General features: G+C 44.1%; 1 protein-coding gene across 1 annotated transcript in view; it reads left to right on the forward strand.

The window, feature by feature from the left end:
• The window catches only part of sez6b (seizure related 6 homolog b), a 100,095-nt gene that overhangs the window by 39,584 nt on the left and 42,885 nt on the right, over nucleotides 1–17,626 (forward strand). The window contains exons 2-3 of the mRNA XM_029517466.1: nucleotides 5,242–5,745; nucleotides 8,173–8,306. Of these exons, the coding sequence (XP_029373326.1) occupies nucleotides 5,242–5,745; nucleotides 8,173–8,306 (638 nt within the window). The remainder of the gene's footprint in view (nucleotides 1–5,241; nucleotides 5,746–8,172; nucleotides 8,307–17,626) is intronic.

A 17,626-nucleotide genomic window follows, 5' to 3' on the forward strand; every position in this document is an offset into this window, starting at 1 on the left:
CAGCATTGCTGAATTTCTTTTTGTGTTGTGGCTTTTTTTACATGTTGTTACACTTTGATGTTTCTTTGTGTTTAAACTGTTGAAGCTATTATTAATTCATTCATTAATCAATCAAACTGTTTTTATTTTTAACATTTTCCAAAAAATACACAACATTCAATTGAACAGATTCAAATATAAGATAAAATTAAAGGTCTGTTGATGAAAGTTGATGGCTTTTTTAATATTTTATTATTACTATATTTTACTGTAGATTACCTTTAATTTGTAAATCTGTGTTACGGCTGAATTTGGCACTGGGGACTTCAGTAATATTACGACGAAGGCAGCACAGTTCCCAACACAAACCTGTCACGTTAACTGGGATTTTAAAAATTGCGCCTTCAGGTGTGAACGTGATTTGGTGCGGTTGTCTGGTTTTATGTGTCAGCCCTTTGATTGTACAGAAGCCTCCGGCGGCTGAATGCCACCTCTCACCCGGTGTCTTCTTGGATTAGCTCCAGCCCCCCCGGCAGCCCTCTGGGGCAAGCTAACAGGAGGGCAGGATGCTGTCAGGACAGAGCTAATGTTGATTTATAAGAAATCCCTTGCTTGCTCAGTGAAACAAGAAAATCTAAATTCAGGCTTTGCTTTTGATGTTGGAGAGATGTGATTTTTACAACCTCATTAATTCCCGTGAAGTCTGCTGTGCTTCATTTTCAGTGCAGACAGATGTTTTACGTCTCCAGTTGCTCAAAATGCAAAATCCCCTCTGAGGTGGGAGGCTTTTAATGTGAAAACCCCATCCAGGAAGTGTTTAAAGGCACTTATAGAGAGAACTCGGCAACAAATCAGCAGTATTCTGTTCTGTCTGTTTACTGCAGGCACACATTCAGCTGACGTTACATTATCTGACAGGCCGCATTATCTTTAGACGCACAACAGTGCACACACAGACACACAGGGCCACAGTTACAAACACGCAGCCGCCATCTGCTGATGTTCTTCCGGTGCGTCCTCGTCCTCCACATATTAAGTGGCCAAGGCAGAAAACGCTGAAATGAAAGAAAAACCCGATGAAAAGCTGCAGACGGCCTTTTCTTTCATGTCTGCTTTCACAGCTTGTTTGCAGCACGACAACTGTTTGATCCAGAAGCTCTTCGCTGCACGGGACTGAATAAATCCTCTATTCATTCATTTGGGAGACAAATGAAAGTGAAGAGTCTGCACGAGGGGAACAAAATAAAAGATACAAAAAAATTAAAAATAAAAATCACCTCTTCACAGTTACATTTTCATGCACCTACAGAGAAATACTCACAAAAACACCCTTGTGTACAGTAGCTGCTGATTGAGTCTGAGGTGTTTTATGTTGTGTATTTTATAGCTGACTGACTGAGAGTCCCCAGAGAGACTTTAAAAATAATCCAGTGATCAGACTTTGGACACAGGAGCCGGATCAGGAGGGGGGGGGGGGCAGTATCAAAGTGTCCCTTCAAGTGCTTTGCCCTTTTTCCACACCCTTCCCTTCAATGTGTCGCTGAGGCCGACGAACGCTCGACACTCCAGTTTAACGTGTAAATCGTTGAACGGTCAGATGATGGCGGCCTTTGGCGCAGCAGATACATTTATTCAGCACCAAAACTGTTGTCCAGAGAACGCTGTGATGAAAAGGATGTCATGCTCGGGGCGTTGGCATCGACGGCTGTTGACTTAAAGAAAGGTTGGAAGTTCACCAGCAGATATAAAGACTTTCCGATACTGTCATATTAAAAAAAAATAATAATAATCATTTATATTTCATTATATGTTTGTAAAAATGTTCAGTCTTGATAATACACTTTAATGTTAGTTACTAGTGATATTTTGGTGCAGATTGTAATTGAATTCTGCCACTTCAGTATCAACTTGTTTTTCTCAGACATGTTGATCAACAGTTTCCTCTCTGAGTTAGTGGGAGCTGTGACCCTGTTTGAATTAGATTTTCTTCGCTGCAGCAAATTATGTTTATATAGAAACTAATTTGCAGCAGGCGGAGTTGGTGCAGCCAGAGCTGAGGGCCGGTCTTGTGGGCGATCACTTTTGTGTTTTCCATTATTGTGTCTGATTAGATTTCTGTTCAGATTTGAGTTGTGCAGAGCTGCTGGAGGAGGCAGGAGGCCCAGTGGAGTTTTAGAAGAGGAGGTTCAGCCAAACATGAAATAAACAAATGGCAACAAATAATCTTGGTCCAGAAAAAAAAACTAAACTCAGACAAAGAGAACTTAACAAAAAAAACAAAAACAAAAAAAGAAGGAACACAAAGCTGCAGCCCTGACCAGCAGCTTTCCATCTGTGTGTTCACAACTTCATGAATATTAACCAAATTTGAGCTGTAAGATGATTTGATTATACATCTGAAGACCTTGATGTGTCAGCGTGCACATTAATACAGATAAACTGAAACGCAAGACAGAGTCAAGGACAACTCCTTAATGCTGGACTGTGCAGAGTTTATAGAATAATCCCAGCTGTGCTCTGTAACGACGTGATGTATGGCAGCACAGAAGAGACCTGAATGAAAGGCATGGTCTGTATTTCACAGCAGAAGTGTGGCGCCGTGGAAGCACGTCTGTTTTGATAACATGGAAAAGGCGGTTCGGAGTCGCAGCGAAGAGTCCAGCATACAAATATCAGGAATAACAGGATCGCTCTTCAGCCTACCTCCATTTAATCTTCTCTTAAAACCACAACTAAAACCACGAGAACGGTTCAACATAACAAGAACCAGCGTTGAAAGTACAAATAATTTTAATTATGACCGTCTGTCTGCAAGAAATGACCAACTAATCTTTAATTAGTAATTTCAGTGGAAATGGAAAGAGAACGTCTGGGGCAGCTTCTCGGCGCACCAGATGTTTTGTTTTTTATCTGAACCACACTCCAGAAACCAACAACTCTCATCTGAGGAGCAGAAATTACCGAAGAATGTTAGCTGCACCTTTTTTACAACTTAGCTTGAAAAAGGTATTGAAATGATTAATTGGATATGAATGAACTATCGGCAGGCTGTGGTTACGCTGATACCCAAGCAGATCGTGCTGTCACCGCCACGGAGAGAAACATTCAGCGGCTGGTGGGGGTCAAGGAGAAGGTCATAAGCTGCGTCACAGGCTTATGGTTCAAACAAAACAAAGCCTAACTGTGGCTGACGCTCAGCTGCGTGTTTGGATCTTTTTGGCCTTCTTTAGCCTCGTTTCATCATCAGAAACAGCCACAGTCAGTTAATGAGGCTAAACACAACACAACGCACCGACACACACCTTCCTCAGATAGCTCGTTTTCACCAGCCTGGAGGTGGGCAGCGATGGATTTGTCACATCAGCTGACCTCCCAGCTGTGCGTCCTCAGTCCGAACAGGAAGGTGAAACTGAACATCAGACTTCGACACACTGCTCACACAGAGCAGCGTAGAATCATCCAGCGTGTCATTTTCAGGAGTCGCTCACTGCTTTTTTTTTTTTTTTTTTAGATTTTCATGCCAACATTCTCGATCTTGTGCAAATTGCTGTGCGTGTCTGCAAAGCAAGGAGCTGGGTGGGAAGTGGCACAACTACAATAAACCCTGATTGTTTGAAGCAGATAGCTATTAGCCGACAGAGAGTGGGAGCTATTATGGTGGAAATGAAGCATTGTTAAAGAAACATAAGACTTCCCTCAGCGGATGAGAGCTTCCTGAAGGGGTCTCAGATTAGATCTCACAGGTGCACTTGGGAGGGGAGTGCTGATCATTACACTGGGAGAATTATAGCGCCTCATCAAATCTCCTCAGGAATGAATATTAAGTCTTATTACAAAGAGGAGGACAGGGAGGGAAGAAGTCACTGATGTGAGCAATTTCCCAGAAATGTTTGGACTGTAACATTTGGCGTTTTACACGGTTTTCCTCTGCAGCACACGGCGAGCAGTGGCGTGGCGGCGTTGATGTACCGTTCCCTATAAACAAGTGCTAAAAGGAAACATGGCAGAAATTCAATTCAAGTTTTTTTCCCTGAATGTCCTGTCTCTGTCCAGAGATGTGAGACGGGCCCCCTCAGTTTGAAGCAGAGGCAGAGAGCAGGCGGAGATAAAGAGGGCGACTGAGTTCCATATTTACTCTGCAGCTATGAAGTTACACTCTCTGCTGTCAAAGCTGCTGCAGTTCTGTGAAGTAAAACTCTCAAACTGATAAGTCAGTGACACACTATTTGAGCACGTGTGTAATTGGTTCGTGTCCGTTTTGAGTGCAGCAACAAGGTGGTTGCAGGTGAAGGCTGGTGTATCGAGACTCTTCTGCACAGGATGCATTAGAGCTGCAATAAACAGCAAAGCTCTTCAACATGACCACAATAGTTCCATCACATCAACTTTAACAGTGTTGCATCATCAAAACGTATTGCTGCTGTTTTCACTGATGGGAAATGAAGCTTCCTCTGCAGTCCGTTAGAATGTGTTCCACCTTTTGGGCTACGGATTGAGCGTGACAGTAAGAACTCATTTCATCAATAATTAGACGACATTAATAAAAGTTATTTGTGCTGCAGATGAGTTGTTGTGCTCACTGGTGCAGAATCCTTCAGGATAATGTGTTTAATTCAATTACCAGAAATGATATGACGCACGGTGAAACGCGAAGGGAGAAGGTTCTTTTTCCGGACTGGCTGCAGCTGTACTGCACAGCGGTTGTCATGGTTACAGCGACACTGACGATAAAACTGTTTGTCACCATGGTTACTATAATAACAGTCATTGATAACAACCTGGCTAAAAGTCACAGAGGTCAGCAGAGGTCGGGGTGGAACACGACACAGGAAGAGCTGCGTTCGATTCCCATGGGAAGTTACCGCGGCCAATTGTTGTTATCAATGTTATTGTTGTTAACCGTGACAACTACGATGGGCTACTTCTGACCTTAAACCAAATCATCACCATTCTCTACATCTAACCAAGTCATGGGAGGAACGCCGCGGCGTACGTTTATTACTGTAACCATGACAACCAGGTGGGGACATTATTTCAGGAGACATTCAGAAGGTTGGAAAAATAAAAACCGGCTGTGTGGTTGTTCAGGTTGTTGGTAGGTTGTGGTGCAGACTCTCAGGCTTCTCCATCATTAACCAGTAAAAGAACAGAGCCGGCGGAGCAGACAGGTGGGAAAGAGCAGCCAGAAATCGGTTCGAGAATCTTTGAATCTGTGAGTCAACATTTTTCTGACTGCACGTGTTATTCTCTCGTCCTCTGCAGCCTCCAGCTCTGAGGATGCCCCATCCATCACCCCGGGGGGGGCTTCGGAGAGCAGGGCCAGCATGTTCTCCACCACCCGGGACACGGAGCAGAGGCTCCCCGTGGTCACCACCGCGCTGCCTGTCAACGTCCCCAACCACCACCTGGTTTACAGACGGCCCCCCCAGCACCAGGCCCCACTTGGCCCTCACGGTCAGCTGAACTATTTTGCGGACAGCGGAGGATCCAGCTCCCCCACCCCCCCCTCATCACCCAGGTCTCCCCCAGACAGCGTGGATAAAGGTCTGTCAGACGACAGAGACACCTCCCGCTCCAACAGTCCCGGTGCGTTGGATCCACAACGCCCTCCCATCACCCCACCTCCACCTTCTGTAAGGGGCAGAAGTGCACTGACGCCAGATCAGCCTGGGCAGAGGCAGACTGCGAGGCCAGGAAGTGACGAAGAGGAGACAACCACCACCACCATCACCACCACCACCATCATCACCACCATGACGAGTCCAGGTGAGAACACGTGAGGAAAGTCTGATGAAAGCAAAAAATGGAAAAGCTCCATGTGGGCTAAATGTAGACCTCCATCGGACAAATGAAACATGGGGCCTTTCACAGAAAGATTCATGTTCCATGAAAGCAGTCAGACAACTTTTATTTGTTAAATTGTCAGCCGAGATAATCTGGATGTGATATGAACTACTTGAATCAGCAGAATTGGTATTTGCTCTGATCTGGTCTTAGTCTGCTTGTCCACACTTTCCTTCCTCCAGCTTGTGAGCTTCTTGCTGTCCTGACTTCAGTTCAGTTCACATGTTTATACCTGACATTTATTGTTTATTAAATTCATTTGCAGAGTCTGACCAACCGTAACTTGTACGCTGATCTTCAAGTGGTCGTTCTCCCAGTTCGTTCGTTATTGCAAACTCAGCGTTTCTGCCGTCTTTACTTCATCTATTTAAGCTGCTGCGGACATGCACATTATGCTGAATTTACGGTGTGTGCTGTTATTAATAGCCCTGGCAGATGCTTTGGAAATTTAAAAATAAAAGCGTCTTCTGGCTTTCTGTGTTCCACGTCGTTTTCCCAGAAGGCCGTCCTGTAAAAAAACGGCCCCAGATGTTATCAGAGCAGGCGGCTTACAACCTGCCGTTAGGTTTTATGGTGAGGTGACCTCCGGCAGCTGTGGTGATTATGAGGAGGCAGAGGAGAATGTCGGTGATAATGAGAAGCGCAGACTGTCTCCGGACTGGAGACCTCTGAGCAGCAGATCCTGTGGACCTGGTCCAGCTCATCCCAAAGATGCTTGACTGGCCCTGCAGACTGCAGAGCCTTCTTGAGTTTCCTTGAGTCCTCCAGGCACGCCTTGACGCAGTCCTTCAAAATGCTCTCAGCACCAATGGAGTCCGTGAGGCAGAAAAGCGTGTTGTGCGCTTGTTAGACAACCGACCACCCCAAATTACCTGCGACAGGAATGCCGCCTTCCAGCCGCCGTGCTGCTTTTTAACCACAACTTTTGATTTAGTAGCTATCCAAAACTTCAGTCATGCAGAGTGAGCAAAGCCTGAACGGCAGGGAAGCTGGCGGAAGGTCGGCACGCAGGTTTCTGTTTCTCGTCAGAGCATTTAATTTATTCATTGCTCTCCGGATGTTCGGAGAATTTAAGGAAACACATTCTAGCTTTAATGGAGATGCTTCACATCGATGGTGTCTAATCTCTGAGACTCTGTCACTGAACTCCAATCAACATCATTATTCACGTCCATTTGATCTCCCCTTGTTGAACTGTGACGGTGACACTCGCACACAGCTCAGGACGAGTGATGATACAGCAGTGCAGAAATAATACTGGAGTGGACTCGGAGTGGACGTACAGTCAGGAAGCACTTCAGCAGAAGTTTACTTTTCAGCTCAGAAGGAGAGGCAGAGGTGAAGGTGGCAGAAGGAAAATACTGTCCCCGGATGTGTGTCAGTTTAACACCTTTACAACTGCACGATGGAATCAATCCTCTGACGGCTATAAAAAATCTCCTTCAAAGAATTCCTTTAGAATTTGATAGTTTGGTCTTGACCTGCTGATAAACCGCCTTCAAGTAACTTTGTTAAGATTCATAAATACATTTTATTTGATTTGACAGACTTTCTGGACAGACCTCATTTGCTCAGGGATGACAGACGGCCTTCAGTGGGCGGTGCAGAGCATCATCATCATCATAATCATAGTCAGCCAGACACGGACCAATCGCTCACCCCCTAAAATCCTCCAGCTGTGAAGCTATTGATCCACAAAGTGATAATCTAAACCTGACAGATGTGGACATCGATGGAGCTGCCGTCAATCCTTCGGTATCAGCTCCTGAACTGGTTTCCGTCTGCTTCCTGTCCTTCGTCTTCCTCTGTCCTTGTCCCCTCAGTCGCTCTCTCAGACTATGAAATAGTTCAGCAGGCGGTGCTGGAACTTTGCTGGGTGTCGGCTGCCTCCCCGCCAGTGAAGGCTGAAGCGATGCTGACAGTAACACGATGATCCTGGAGCTTGGAGAGGAAACTGAGTCTTCAACACAGCGGCCCCATTTGTAGGAAAAACAGGGAATGGATTAGAATTGATATTTGGTGGCAACACATCCACAGAAACATATGGAATGAAAAAAATACTTTATATTTGCTGTTCTTCAGAAACACTCGATCACAGAATCCCACTCAGGAACAGAATTAGTATCTTTGTGTATGAAGAAGAGACGTTTTGGTCCAATGAGCTTTTCCAGTTAAATATTTGATCCCAGAATTACATCCAAAAAGCTTCAGGAGAGCTAAAGCTAAACATTTGAGGTTTGCAGAGGAGCAGCTTTTGGTTTCAGTGTTGCCATGGATAGAAAGACAGTTAGATGAGTGTATTAGTGTCTGACAGTCAAACCGTTGATGTGTTTCTCTTTGTCGCTGCAGTTCCCTGCCAGCTCAACCTGACCGGACCGGAGGGATACATCGAGGCTCCGCCTCTGACCCGATCTGCCTCTGGCTCTGCTGTGCACTGCAGCTACACCATCACCGTCCACATGGGATACGGCGTGGAGGTCCAGGTACGATCCAGACTCCTCTCGGAGGATTCGTGCAGATTAGGATAAGAGCATTAGCTCATTTCATGGTGTGCATGTTTAGCACCAGCTAAGACAAGTCTGATTCAACAAGGAGCAAAGTTTAAGGAATGAAATGGTCACAATCTTTTTTACGCTCACAGAATTTCATTTGTAAATTAACAGCAGGCGACAAAATTTCAACATACCATAAACAACAACAATAATAATCATGAGCTGGTGCTGGATGGGCTTCGTCCTCCTGTGTGAAATGGCTTTGGGCAAACGCTAATGTCCATTTGTGTCCAAAACCTTGTCCCCGTTTAAAACTGTTGAAATACGGTTTGTGTGGTCTTTGGCTTGTTTTCAGATGGATGGCTTCAATTAGCATTTTAATTTTTCATCAACAATGGTTCTCCGGCCGCCTCAGGGCCAGCACTGAGGAGAAATACAGTTTATGTAGCAGCCGCTCTGACAGCAGAGCAGTTCACTGTTCACGTTTTAAAATACGGCACCATTATATCTCCCCTCGCTCTGATACACGTCTGGAATTTATAAGAGGATTTCAACAGAAACACTTCATCAACGTGCCGCTGTGTTCCCTCATGTTCTGAAACAGCAGCTCATCTCCGCAAGATAAAAGGTGTCAGTTCATGAAGTGAATATATGGAGATGTTTAGATTAACGCCTCATTTCATTAAGTAATGAGAGCCTTGATAATGATCACCTGCACTCACACCGTAGATGGATGGTAGGTCTCATCCCTAAATACTGAGACGCATGGCTTCTTTATGAGATAGTAAAGAACAAATAAAAGAACTATTTCAAAACAATCAAATCAATGAAAGAATTGCAAAGTCATTTTTTCAAGGTTACCGTGATTTATGAAAGTTTTTGTTAAATAGTAATAGATTCATCCCAACAGGCAATTTTTTAAATGTGCTCTATAACAAAATACAAACAGAAGCCTTTAAATGTCTTATTTTAAGAATCATATCAATATTATTAATAATTTTATATGCACACATAGACTCTGTCCAGAAGATCTATTTATCTGATAGTAATCATTAGTAATCAACATTCCTCTTGATCCTCTTTTGACTGTAAATGCAGTTTGAATGCTCTCAAACGACGACTTGAGCGTGAAGTGCCGTGGTGGCACGCAGCTTGTGTCGAAGCCCAATGTCACCTCCGTAAATGCATTTGGCCTGTAGACAATGGCAGGCGCTCCAAATGATTACAACCACTCTGCTCACTCGAGGGCATTCAGTGTCATTTTGAAGCGTCTGACCTTTTTGGGGAGGCTTATGTGATGATTTAAGGAGTGCCCTTGTCTGCACCTGAAAATACCCCCCTCCCTTCCTGCCCCCACCCCCCAAGCTCCTCATCCACATGATTAACTCCAAGAGCTTTGCTTCCTGCTGCTCATAAAATATACAATGGCCATTACGCTTCTGAACCTCCAGATGCCTGGGCTAATATATTTAGGATAAAAAATGAATATGTGCTTGCAAATCATTGCCGATGATGTCTCCCAGCTGCTTCCTGTCACGAAGGAAAGGAAAGGAAGTAAAGAAGGAAGGGGGAGGGATAACAGAGGAGAGAAAGGAAAGGAAAAACACACACACAAAAAAAAAAACCCCAAACAGGAACTGTGAATAGCGAGGAGTTTGTCCAGAGTATCAGGGACTTTAAAGCGTTTTCCTCAGAGAGACTCGGAGCGTTTGATGTCTGCGTGCTGTTTACCAGCTTCCCCACCGAGGAGGAAGAGAAGGCCACTGAACCAACCAAAACCAAAACACCACTCCCAGAGACGTCCTGGTTGTGGCCCCCTCCCCTGAAGGAGCAGGAACGAGGAGCTTTTTGAGCAGATTAACCTCGTGTCTGACGGGCCTTCCTGTCAGACTTCCTGTAGACCGACCTGACAGCCTGATATCTGAGATGAAATCAGGGACCAAAAAAAAAAAAAAAGTTCTGATAAAGCTGCTGCGGTGCGACACAACAACAGAGAGCAGCTGAGGTGACGCTATCAGCATTTTATCAGTTCGGTGGCAGCAAGACAGGAAGAGACACCTCTTCAGAGAGCCGACCCAAACTGGACCAAAATCAGATTCAGAGAACTGACTGACTGATTTTAACAACATAATGTGAGAACGATGAGCTTTTCTTAAATTGCAGTGAAACTGAGAAAGGCTTGATAAGTTGTGTTTTCATGTTGTAACGCCACTGTAGACGGACCCGCCACGCCTGATTGCCTTCCATGTTGGAGACTGAAGTTGTTTTTGTTTTCTCGAGAGATTTGGGTGCCATTTTAATTTGACATAGCTGTGATCTTTTTTTTACACAGCCCCAACTAAATTCCCTTTACGGCGCAGGTAGAGTTCTTCTCCCTCCGAGCTGCCATATCTCATTCTTCCAACAGGCTCATAATAGACAAGACGAACCTTCGTGGCCCTGGAAACAATCAATACGACTAACAACCATGAAATTACCATGTGCAGACATTATGAGGAGAAAGAAAAAAAGCTCTCCTTGGATTTAAAGAAACATCGTCAGTGAATATAATGCTCAACCAACAATCGCTGCGACGCCAGTGTCGAAGAAGTCGGCCGGATGGATGTGTCACTCGCCTCTGATTGATTTAGACTGAAAAACCAAACAAAAAGAGGAAAAAAGCAGGGCAACAATCAGCACAGTGTCAACCTGAAGAAATGAATTGAAAGAAAATGGCCACAGGGTCAGATCAATCCCACATGGCTCTACGGCTAAAATGGAAATCTGGGAAAGCATAAAACGAGAGGGAATCTGTAAAATAAGCCGAGACAAAGGCAGGAAAGGAAAGAAGAAGAAGATAAACGTAGAGCAAAAAGGAAAGAAGGCAAGAACGACGAGATAAGGAGAAGAGTACCGACGATAAAATAAATGGAGTTCTCTCTCATCTGCTGTTTACTCTCATTATTAAAAGTGTCCGGTGTCTGGATGTGCCTGAGCAGCGGCAGCTAATTAATTGCTCATGGATTATCTGTCCTTTTCTATTGTTTGTGTACGGAGCTCTTTAAAGGCGCTGCGGTTAAAACGTCTATCATCCTCTACTACCTAAACTGAAAGACTTCCCTCCTCCGAAACGCAGACTCAAAGAAATGTGGGATTGAAATAACGTTGGACATGCATCAAAGATGTGCGGTGGGCCCGAGAGGTCACTCCGAGCTTTTTATAAAACCGAGAGCAGGTCTCTAATTTGTCTTATCTGGAAATCACACTCATTAATCTACTTCAGGGCTTTATTAGTCCCGGAGAAACACAGCTACCTAATGTGATGGTCCTCTCGTACAAGATAAGACGGGTTGATAAAAACGGATTGTCAGATGAAGTCTGGGAATAAAAACTTGGATTAACCAGGTTGTTGGTGTTTGGTTAATGAGGGGCTCTGATGTGAAAATTCTTATTCAAATGAATTTTTGAAAATATTCAGAATCCGACTCATAGCAGCAAATCTTCATAATCCATAAAGAGTTCGTTCGGTTAAATCTGTCCAGCTGTTGCTCATACTTTTCACAGGTAAACTCTGTGCAGCTGCCCTGATGGTGATGAGGCGGACTGAAACAGACTCTCCTCAGCTTCAGTAAATTCTCTTTACTTGTTTTCTCTTCCGCTCACTCCTGACTGATGTCTCTGCTTCATGCACAGCTGGATGCCGTCATTGATTATTCAGATCTTTTAAACTTCATCTAAATAGTAAAAAGTTATTTAATGCTGATTTGTTCTTATTTTTAAAGTCTTATTTTTTTCCATTGGATAAACAAGAAATAATTCACTGAAATTTACTGGCAAATTTTTCAAAATTGGGAATTTTTTTTTTTTTTTTACTTTTGAATTTAAGCTTGCATTAAGCTTGCATTCCCATTTTGGCATTACATGTCGGAGTCAAACTAGAAAAACTGAAGTCCCTTTTCCAGCAGTCAGAAACTCACTAAGAATCGCCAACATCTGGCTTTTGTCACCAACAAAAAAGGTCAAGTGACTCCACAGTGTTTATTTGCTTCGATCGACACCAGACTGAACCGGATATTTCCTGTTTCAGTGGCTTTCAGCAGGTTTTGTTAAATGACTGAAGCTCATCGTGGCTCCACCAGCTGACTGTGGATCTTTAAAACCCGACTCTTTATTGCTCCTCCTGTTCTTCATGCTGCCCTGTTGCCCCAATGGGACAAAAAAAAGAAAAGGAAAGCCTTATTTCAGGAAAACTGTGCCACTTCAGCATCAACACTGAATTTAAGTTTAGCAGCGAATGCAGTAAAACACAATCAACCTAAAGAAAGCTTTCACTTTAATAACTGATGTGCTGCTGATATATAATATATTTAATATATAATATATAATATATATATTCACAGCTACCCACACTGTCTTCCCGAGCTCTGTGGTAGACTGCTGATCTGAACCGGCCGTCTCATGAAATGAATTAGCCAGAAGGTAATTTTCTATTCCAGTGAGTTCCACTGCGTGGACTTTCATGCGTCCTCGCTGAGCAGGTCCTCGAGGTCGATGTGTTGAACTCTGTGGGTGAATCTGGGTTAGGATTGTACACAGAATGTGTGAGAATCGCTGTCGGCAAAAGGAGTAAAGAGAGTTCATCAGCTTTGTTCAATCTCCTCTGCTTCAGCGGGCCGAGCTCCACCAGGAATGCGAAGCAGCTCCGGGTCACAGTTCTTATCTGAGGACATAATAAGGTCTCTTGGCAGCATGTGACCTGCGTTAAATCTGACAGCTCAGCCACATACTGCAACGGTGAGCGTTATTTCCAGGCCAATTTTTTTTATGGACTCTTGTCTGCATGTCCTGACGCACACAGTCTGTTGATACGAAGCTGAGGATGTCATGAAGACTTCATCTCCATTCTTCAGTCCAACATTTAACCCAATAATCGATGAACTACTCACAGTGTCCAAAGAGGGAGCTCACATTTAAAAACAAAGCCTACGTGAGCAGTAGCTTCTGATTCATTTCAGAAATAAACAGTTTCATGGTTTCAAATCAGTTTTTCGTAAAGTAAAAAAATTTAGGATAATTCAGGAGGAGAGAAGTTGAACTCATCACTTTCAAGTTTAGAATTTGTCTGTCAGCCATCTTGGTTTTTTTTTAACCGAAAGACCATAAACTTTCAATCAAGTGATTAGATGAAGCATGCAGCTCTTAAATTCACTTCACATCTACATCAGCTGCGTTCAGCTGAAATTAAAGCTGCCTGGTTGTTCAGACACCTCTGAGTCAGGCAGATATTTCATGTCTGAACATCCACTTTGATTGGTAATTTATCCATCAGCCATCATGACGTCTTCATCAAGTCGTCCTTCTTCTTCGTGGTCTGACTGAAGAGACTGAGACCATAAACTCATCAGGAAGACGGAGGAGGGACATTTTCCCAGAGACTGATTTGTTTTAATAGCCAGTCAGAGTCTGTGGGTGAGATGGACGGAGGCAGGCAGCCAGTTTTGCTGGGTGAGGATTACTGCAGCTCAGGAAAACAGAGGATCAGCACAGAGCCAGAAAGAAAAAGGTCAACGACAACACAAACGCAACACTCAACAAAAACGAAAGCAGGATGCAAGACGTTTCACCGCAGCGGAGGATTGGAGGGGTTGTATCCTGGCAGGAGTGCTAATGTGGATTTATGGAACAGCATAGTCCACGTCCGGAGGTGGGGGGGTCAACAGGACACAGGAGAGCTGTGTTCGATTCCCAGGGGCGAACCAGCACTTTCACTTTCACCTAAACCAAAAAAAAAAACCATTCAAACATTCATTCTCTCCGCACCACCTGTTTTAATTCGGTGGATTAAAGCCTTTGTCCTCACTGATTTCTACATTTTGGGATAAAGCTGTTCTCATCATTATTGTACCCTCGACCAAAAAGCTGACTTCACCCTGACGAGCCCGCTCAGCCTCGCATTTTTATTTCTTTCATCAGTTAACTCACTGACTCCTCCGACGCCTTCAGATTCATCGGAGGGTTTTGGAGATATTTGGGTAAATAACAGCTGAAGTGCTGCGTCACTTGGGGTACGAAGGCCAAAATAAGCTGGATGTCTTGTGTTTTTGAGCATGTCGAGTTATTTGAACCGTCAGTTATGTGAGAATCCTCTCTGTGTGGCACGTGTGCAGTTTTTCAATGTGTCTTTAGGTCGATTGGCTCCACTACTGATACGGCTGTGACAGCGCGTGCTGTGATTACCTTGACAGTCCTCTTGTTTAATGAGAGTCTTCCCGGTGTGTGCAGCCTGAGCATGAATCCCGGATGACCATATAAAGATGAGAGCCAAGGCCAAATAGCAATCTCCCTGAAGAGAGCTCCAAGCAAATACAAACAACAGTCAGCAAAGGTTTGGCCACGGATAGTGCAGAGTATTGACGGATGGATCGATGCTCTCAACTGCTTTAGCTGAGCCAGACTCCGCCTCAGTTCAATACAGCCCAGGTCTATCTTCGGTCGCTGTCTCATCTGATGGCAGAGATTGATTAGGGCCCATTTGTTAATGCTGAGACAGTTTCCGTGAGGAATAGGTAAGACTCTCATCCTGTGCAGGCAGCTGCTCCCCTCACTTACAAGTATTTTCCTGCTCATTTTAAAAACGTGCGGGTTACCCACCCCAACAGTTTAAGTTTGTCTGCTTCGCCGTTAGCTTGTAATAATGAGTCTCCGTGGTGTGTTGTGAACGACTGAGCGTACGTGCCGATGCTGTAAAACCACCGAACCGTGTTTGCATGCAGGGGCCTTTGGGTTTACTGCAGAGTCACCCAGACTAATAATCCCACGCATGCTAAATGACGGAGGAGGCCAGAAACAAGACAGGAAGGATATTTGTGAAGGATACCTGAAGGAGACGATAATAAATTCAACCTAAACTGCACCTCCCTGCTACATTATGCATCAGCTCCATTACCATAAACATGTGTATGTTCACCCGTCAGCTGCATCGTCAGCTTTCCTTCCTTTCCAAGGGGTTAATTGCAGTCCTTACACTTTAAAATGTGAAAAAAATAAAATAAAATCCTGAGATTGTTGCCACGGGCTAAACTTAGTGTGCAGCAAAGGTCACTGTTCACTTCCTCTGTCATTGTGTTGCTGTGTGTGTACAGCAGAGCGTCCAGTTGTAAAAAGCAAAGTGTGAAGTGATTCATGCTTTAAGTGCCCCCCCCAGCAGCTACCCAACAATCTGAACCCGCATCTGCATTTTTACAGCGTCAGTCATCAGTCCGACCTCCGCGCAGAGTGAAGGAGGGCGGATGTGCATGTCAAGCATTTGCTGTCATCAGCATCCTGACTTTGTGTCACACCTCAAAGCCAGCACGGACATTTTGATTATTTGGCCGCAGCCCAACTTCTTCCATAAGTGTAACTTAGTGGTTAGAGTATTGAACATGAGCCTTGTGAATCTCTCTTTAAAGAGAAGGACGTTCTCAATAAACAAAACTTGGACTTTCCAGAATCACCAACATTAGTTCCAATGTGTTGATGAGCTCGAGACAAATAAAATAAATAAGATTATAAATGCGATTTGAGCTGGAAGTCAATAATATCCCAATATTTCTAAATATATCAAAACTGTGGCCATCAAACGTTGAGCTGCTGGTTAAAGGGAACACGTCAATATATTAGAATAATATATAATTAAAAAAGAAACATTCTGAAACTCAAAATAAAATAATCAGATTGAATGAAAATGATTTAGGATGGAATATGGGCCATAACTGATCCATCCAACACAGCTATGAGCTTTAAAAATGTTCATTGGAGAGATTTGATGTGCAGCAGAGGAGAAAAATGAAGGAGGTGCAAACGGCAGCAGCTCTGGATGGTCGAACAGCAGCTGTCAGTCATTTTCTACAGAAATAGAAGTTACTGTTGGAGCCGCTCATCTTCTGGGTGTCAGAAAGTGTGATGGCTAATGCTGAATGAGTCCATCAAGGGCCAGCGGTCAAAGTTAATCACGGAGGACATTCTTTTCACAGAATGGCTGACATTAGAGTCGGTGTGAGTCAGGTGGATGGATGCAGTTGTTGTAGTTATCCATCTGCAGAGATATCATAAGAGCGAGGTCACCCAGCTCTGCCTTCCACTCCGCCCTTGTGCTTATGCCATCCCGAGTGCCTCACATCACTCAAAGATGACAATCTAATGAAAGATCCTTGTACCGAGCTCCTGGTGCCTTCAGATGCATTCCGCCAAATAGCTATTAAAATGCCCTACACTCTGTGATTGCCTTTCAGAGGGGAGGAAATTGGAGAAGGCAATAGATTGGGTCGCAGGATTAAACGGTGCAGGAGTTGATTAGATTGCAGCAGTCTGTCAAGATCTCATTGACCAGAGGAAAGGATACTCTGTTAGGCAGCAGCCCAGCAGCTCCCACACAGACACACTGGAGGCATATCTGCATGCTGCCGTCGTGTTGTTCCAAAGTGCTTCCTCACAGCCTAGCACGTTATCTTAGCTCATCTGGATTATAATATCCTAACTTGTTAGCTTAGCTCATCTGGATTATAATATCCTAACTTGTTATTTTAGCTCATCTGGATTATAATATCCTAACTTGTTAGCTTAGCTCATCTGGATTATAATATCCTAACTTGTTAGCTTAGCTCATCTGGATTATAATATCCTAACTTGTTAGCTTAGCGTCACTGCAGCAGCTTTTCTGTCACGAGCCGGATGTTTGATCTTGTGATGTATGTAAACTTGGAACAGCCGTTCTGGGCCAAATGTCAAACGTTCATCATCATTTAGCTAAACATTATTTTCATTTAAGATCAAAACAGAGATAAAATATTTTCTCAGTCATGAAGAGAGAAACTGTGTTTAGAAAATATGAGCAATGAAGTTTTACATCTTTTCACATTATTCCCATTTTCTGCCTTGTTGTATTTCACTTCTTTCCTAAGCATTCTTTTTTTGTGGGAGTGAAGACACCAATCAGCTGCAGCTCAGCTCTGGATAGCAGTTTGAATGGGATCGACAGACAGGAAGAGGGGGGGTTGATGCAGAATGAAATCACTGCAGATCAAAAGACAGCATTCACATCACCTCGCTGCTCTTCTTCATTAAACGTTCCTCACAGCGGGGGGCCGGCTCCACTATAACATTACCACCCACTTATTACATCAGCAGCTGCAACAGGGACCCCTGTTGGTTTCCCAGCGGCCCCCTCCGGCTGGAGAGTCACTGCTGTGGAATCCTCAATCTGTGCAAACTCCCATGATGCACCAGCCCAAATTACTAAACCAGGACAAAGTGTGCAGAAGCTCAATGAACAGCAGCCAGACGACTTCATC

This window comes from Echeneis naucrates, chromosome 13 (genome assembly GCF_900963305.1).
Source record: "Echeneis naucrates chromosome 13, fEcheNa1.1, whole genome shotgun sequence".
NCBI classification, from domain to species: Eukaryota; Metazoa; Chordata; class Actinopteri; order Carangiformes; family Echeneidae; genus Echeneis; species Echeneis naucrates.